The sequence below is a fragment of the Austrofundulus limnaeus genome, unplaced genomic scaffold (genome assembly GCF_001266775.1).
Source record: "Austrofundulus limnaeus strain Quisiro unplaced genomic scaffold, Austrofundulus_limnaeus-1.0 Scaffold243, whole genome shotgun sequence".
NCBI classification, from domain to species: domain Eukaryota; kingdom Metazoa; phylum Chordata; class Actinopteri; order Cyprinodontiformes; family Rivulidae; genus Austrofundulus; species Austrofundulus limnaeus.
The window spans coordinates 370223-376397 of record NW_013952645.1 but is presented as its reverse complement, the minus strand read 5'-3'; the positions used below and the strand labels follow the sequence as shown (position 1 = coordinate 376397).

The 6175-nt window shown below is 41.1% G+C and overlaps 1 protein-coding gene across 2 annotated transcripts in view; it reads right to left on the bottom strand.

Moving 5' to 3' along the window:
• LOC106525825 (bone morphogenetic protein receptor type-1A) overlaps positions 1-6175 on the bottom strand; it is a 65466-nt gene that overhangs the window by 3958 nt on the left and 55333 nt on the right. Inside the window, exons 4-11 of one of the 2 annotated variants that reach the window (XM_014020171.1) lie at positions 4545-4707; positions 4290-4392; positions 3280-3379; positions 3123-3210; positions 2128-2263; positions 1682-1874; positions 959-1256; positions 603-778 (exon numbers count right to left, since the gene is read on the bottom strand). In XM_014020171.1, the coding sequence (XP_013875625.1) occupies positions 603-778; positions 959-1256; positions 1682-1874; positions 2128-2263; positions 3123-3210; positions 3280-3379; positions 4290-4392; positions 4545-4707 (1257 nt within the window). Of the gene's footprint in view, positions 1-602; positions 779-958; positions 1257-1681; positions 1875-2127; positions 2264-3122; positions 3380-4289; positions 4393-4544; positions 4708-6175 lie in introns of both variants that reach the window. The other variant, XM_014020170.1, reaches the window with a different exon arrangement.

Genomic DNA, 6175 nt, shown 5'->3' with positions numbered 1-6175 from the left:
GATTTGGACGATCTGAGCGTTCGACGCTCAGATCGTCCAAATCGTTCAAATCGCGCTGCTCTAATCGCGCTTGAGGCGCCGCAGCACTTCCCGACGTTGCTTGAAGCGCGTCCACCATAGACTTTGTATGTAAACCTGCTGCTCCTGATGCTGAAATCGCGTTCGGTGTGAACGCACCAAAAGTAAGTAAGTACAACATAGGCAAGTAAATTAGGCAGTAAGTGAGTAAGCTAGGAAGTTTGAAAATAAGGTATGAAGTGAGTAAAACAGATAGAAATTAAGTAAGGTAAAACATTAGTAAGTAAATTAAGAAGCGAGTATATGTAGACGTAAGGTAGGAAGGAAGGAAGGGATGGATGAAAGAATGAAAGAAGGAAGGAAAGCATCCATCCATGAGTCCCTCTGATTATGGACTCTGTACTCTTCCTCTTGGTGATGTTTATCATTTTTAACAGACTTGAAGCAGATTCTTAAACCTTCCAAGCTGAAGATTTATTATGGACTCATCTGCAGACTTATACAAGTGTTGGTGTGGTGTGCATATTAAAACATGTATCTGTGTGTGTGTGTGTGTGTGTGTGTGTGTGTGTGTACACACACACCTCCGGTGACACAGCGTCTGGTCATCTCCCACACGATGAGGCCGTAGCTGTAGATGTCGGCCATGATGTAGGCCTGGAAGTGGTTCTTGTTCAGGCTCTCCTCCAGGACTTCGGGGGCCATGTAGCGCCTCGTCCCCACTCGAGTGCTCAGAGGGACGTCCACCTCGTTTGTGTCGCTGTGGTAGAGTTCATTAAAATCTTAATATGTTTACAGCTGTGGCACAGTGCTGCCTTTGAATAAACAAACCCAAAATGAGTCTAACACGAGTCTGACTTTCATCCCTCATTACTGGTTCTGTAAACCCTCCAGCAGCAGTTGGTCTTCAGACTCACGAGCAGGTTAAACATTTCATCACCTGTTGAACTTGACAGCGAGGCCGAGGTCGGCGATGCAGCAGGTGCCGTTCTTCTTCACCAAGATGTTCTTGCTCTTCAGGTCTCGGTGGGCGATGGCCGGCTTGCCTTGCGTGCCGTAGATCTCGGTGTGCAGGTGACAGAGGCCGCAGGCCGCCGAGTATGCCAGCCGGAGCAGCGCCTGAGCGTCCAGCGTGTTCAGCTTCAGGTGGTCGTACAGAGAGCCGCTCTCGTGGTGGTCTGTTATGAGGAAGAGCTGGGTGGAGGCGCCCGAACCTTTGATATCTGCAGCGATGAAGCCTGCAGGACGGACACGCAGTGATTCTCACATTTGTAGTAGAAATGGTTGGGCAAGAAGCATGAACGTTTTAGGCTGTTTTATTGTTTATTGTTAAATAAACTGCTATTTTTGTGCTTGAATTTTACAACTTGGCTAATCTTAAAATGATGCCATTCTCCATATTTCTAATTTAGAGCCGTTAAGAAGCAGTTTTAAGTAACATAAAATTGAAGATTGTTCAATGAGAAGCTGCTTACATTGTATTAATGACTCTTTTTTTCTACCAGAAATGTTTTGTTAAAATAAAACGTATCATGTTATGTTTGTCTAAAGGTCTAACCATTTGGCCTTTTCATCAGTGAGGCAAAATGAGGTTTTCACTAGAACTGTGTCCAGTTCAAACAAGTTGAACTGAGTGAACAAACGCTGGCTCTGTGAAGCTAACCGAGGATGTTCTCGTGTCTCATCAGGACCGTCTGGTAGATCTCAGTCTCACGGAACCAGCTGGCCTCCTCGCGGGTGAAGAAGACTTTGACGGCCACCTTCTCGCCTCTCCAGCGGCCCAACCACACCTCGCCGTAGCGACCTTTCCCAATCTGACGAACCATCTGGATCTGCTTGGCGATGGTCCGCTGCACCTGAAGGACACGAACATGACATCACAAATTTTTTTACCCAAATCGTAATTTACTTTTATTTCTGTATCAAAATTCTTATCTGCCCCTTGTTTGTTTACATTTTTTTCTTGTAATCTTTTATTTATTTATGTTTTGTAATTGTGTCAGTTGTTTAAAAATATAACTATATATATTTTTGCCATCTTCCAGAAGCAGATGTCAGGAAAAAGTCCTGTTTAGTGACTGGGTGTAGTGTGTCATGTGTGGTTCCTACCAGCAGGGGGAGCCCTGAGCCACTGCCAGAGCTCTGCGACTGATGAATGAGATCTTTGAGTGACTCTCCGCCTCGAATAAAGACTTCCTGTTCCACGTCCTTAGGGTACCGGTCACGTTCAGTCTGCCACTTATATCTGTTTAAAACACACACGGTGTTACCGAGAGGTTCATTTAGTCAAGAAACAAGTCAGGAATAATTTAACTGTTTTATCAGTAGGAAAATAATCACTCTGAACTGTTTTTATGTAAAACACAAAGCACACTGTTGATCTGTTTTACTATCATCTGGTCAACTACAGTAAATAAGTTTAAAGAACCAACAGGCTTGTTGGTTTTTGTAATTCTGAGGACATGATGTGAAAGCTCCTATTGGCTTACTGAGCTGTCAATCACGTTCTAAAAGCACTGGATTTATTTTATAAATTAACAAACCAAGAATGTTTCCATTAAAACTGAAGCAAAAGAAAATAATACAAAATAACAATCAGAGGGAATAAACTGAAGAAATTCATCTTTAATAAACTGGATTGTTTGGACATTTAATCATTCAGGAGGTTTATCTGTGATGCTTTAGGTTTCTTTTGGAGGTCTTCATTTTATCTGCTGTGATCACAAGAATTCAAACTATATGTTGCCTTTTATATGAGTCTGACTTTCAAAACATTTAAAATTTAAAACTAAATTAACCTGAACTATATGAAACCAGAAAATGAGTCTACAAAAGATTTGTCATTAGAATAATATTAATATTAATATTAATAATAATAAAAGGTTGATTTGATTACTTTGAAAATTATGCAACATTATAGTTCACCGATCAAGATCACTCAATTTGTACACAAAAAATCAGGACAGCAGTCTTAATATTAGCCAAATGTACGTTTGAAATACTAAAACAAGTAAATTGCAGAATTATGCATTTTTAGACGTTTATTCATAAAACAAATATTTTGTTTGCCAAATCTACAAATGTTATTTCAGCTCAGCTCCTACTTGTAGTAGAAGACGATGGTGACGCAGATGAGAGTGCAGCAGCAGACGGTCATGGAGATGAGGAAGGCGAGCCAATGGGAGCTGCTCTCTGCAGGAACAAGCAGCACTGAGGTTAACTGAACACGACTCGCAGCTCCGACACCAGCTGAAAGCTTACCCATGGGAATCTGCGGCGGCAGGGTGGGTCTCAGGTCTCCGTTACAGAAATCTGTGTTGCAGCACTCGATCGTCCTCCTGCTCTGAGCGTTGGGAGAGTCCTGTCAATCAAACCCATCATCCAGTCAGAGAGCAGAATGAAACCTCTGTGGGTGTGTTTGAGGTTTTAGGTCACCTGAGCACCAAGTTTATGTTAATTTAAGAATTACCTTCCTGTACAAAACCTCAAAACCATGAGACATAAGGGTCATTCTGTGTCAAATCACAAGACAAAAAAGAGGTTTTAACTCAACCACCTAATATTATTGTGATCCCACAGCACAGTATCTCAAATTTTAGGTCAATCAGACCAATGGTTCCAGAGATACGGCCCCCAAGTTTGGAATTTATACAATAAATTATAAATATAAAGGCAGATTTGGATACTTATCAAATTTATTTTCCAGTGATACCAAGTTTACAAAAATTGTAGTTCCTGAGATAATTGGGGTTGAAAACAGGTTGATGCGCCCATTGATGGAAGAAAATCTGAAATTTTGGGGGGTCATTCCTCTGGAACCAGTGATACTGCCTGTGGGATCACAAATGACACACATGTCGATTTTCATCCAAATCTGAGATGGTCAGATTAAAACCAGTGGCTGATTTGACCCGTAGACAAAGAAGCTGGTTCACTCTCAGGAGTGGAGGGAGGTGCCAGCTCCTTCAGGTCACATGATGACTTCAACGGTTGTAGCAGGAAAGATGCAGCTTCTTTCAATTTGTGTGAAAAGTTCAGACATTAACTACGCATCAGTTTTTAAATTGTACCAACAGAACAAGTAAAAGCATCTTATTGAAGCAGTGTTGAGTAGAAAACACCTGCAGCCCGTATGAATGTCAACTCACCAGAGGGTTAACTCAACCCAGATCTGCTGGATTAAGACTTTTAAGGACTTTCCTCAGGATTTCAGTGTGTGATTTTGTGCTTTTATTCAGGTGACCACAGCTGACTGTGTGACATTAGCGCACCTTGCACTGGAAGTGGGAGCCTTCGTACTTCATGCACCCGGAGGTAAGAAGAACATCTCCGTGCTCGTCTTCCTCGATGATGGCGAAGCACTGACCGTTGGTCCTGAGGACACAAACGTTCACATCAACAAACAGCTTTTAGAAAAAGAGTCAACATAACTGCAGATTACTGATTAATCTGAATAGTGGTGTAATAACTGACATTTAAAGAGTTTATTTCTAATAACCCCCCCACCCATGGCTCTTCAGACTCACTGGCAGGTGTTGTTGGTGGCATCGTCAGGACAGTGTCCGGAGCAGTAGCAGCTCAGGAATCGAGGGAGGTCCTCGGGTGCGATGGTGGAGTCCTCACCAGGACGCCGGGCCTCAGGTTTACCACCCTCCCCCAGCAGAACATGGTCCGGGTTCTGACCTGCAGCTGGAAAAATAAATAAAAGGAAGTCAGCATCAGAACAACTTGTGACAGACATCTGATGAGGCAAAGTAAAACCAAAGAAACTGACACAGATCGTATCTTTAAATGTTACTAAGAAGAACTTTATTCCTGTAAGACATTAACGTGTCATCAGCTACGTTTGTAAATTTACTTTTTCCTTCTTTCAGCAGATTTCTAAACCTCTCATTAAATGTTTGTTATAGAGCAGATGTTGTTTAAAGAAAGTCTAAACTGATCAGAGACTCCAGCAGGAGGCTCAACATGCAGAGGAGGACCAGGTGATGAAGGTCCAAAATGAGAACACATGGGGGTGGCTGCTTCAAGTTCACATCATCCACACACACATTCTGACAAAACAGACCCAGGCAAACATTTTCTTTCAATTTATAATAAAAACAGAAGTAAAAGATGAATATTTCAGACAAAAGGTTTAATAGAGATAAACTCAAGCACGATAATAAACCTTCAGAGCTTTGTAAAAACTTGTTTCAGTTGTAAATCTTTCCTTATCAGTCCATCGTTACCGTTTATCTCCTTTTCTTCTTTCATCTCTTCTTCTCTCTGCTGCCTCTCATTCAGAACTCGTCTGTTTATGATTTTTTTTAAACTCGTCTGTTTATGATTAATTTATTTTAAGGCTTTATTCTCCCTCATTTCTTGTGTTTTATTCTGTTCTGTGTGTCGTTCCCTCCCTCTTCTCCTCTCCGCAGAGTGAAAACTCTGAGACATGTTGTAGGTTTTCATGTCTGGACATGAGCCGTCTGCACGCCAACACTTTGAACCGCCCGGTTACCGTGGCGACGGCCTCTTGGCCCGCCTCTCCTCGTCGCTGAGGTTTTCCCTCAGACTGAAACTCAGACTGTGACTCACGCTCAGCTTGTTCCCATCAAAACAAAACAAAAAAACATTTTATGTGATTGTTTCCATTTACTAGTGCTGAATTAAATAAACATATTGGAAATGTATTTAGTTAAACTGGGTGTTGTAGTTTCTACATGTTTAGGTTTGTGTTAGAAACATTTATTAAATGGTCTTAAAATCAGTGCTGCCAAAAACTCCATATCATCTTAGAAAAATTAACATTAGATTGCAAACGACTACAGTACTCTACAGCTAAATTATCCTAACTTCATATAAATCATGTAACTATGTAAGTTTACTTTTTAGGTTGTAGTGTATCCATGTCATAATATCAGCATTAACAAGCAGAATAAGTGTTGGACGTGTTTTGGATGCTCAAAACGTAGCTTGAATACATTTTATTTATTTTAACTCCATCCTCTTTGGCTTATTTGATTTAAACTTTAATTTTAACTTTAAATTTACCTTCCATGGACCTCCATCACACATTTTTTTCTAGCGAGGAAATGACATTAATAGAAACACGTGGAGCTGGATTTTAATTTGTGCAATAAGACAAAACAGTCTTGTTGTTTTCAAGAGTTTTCAC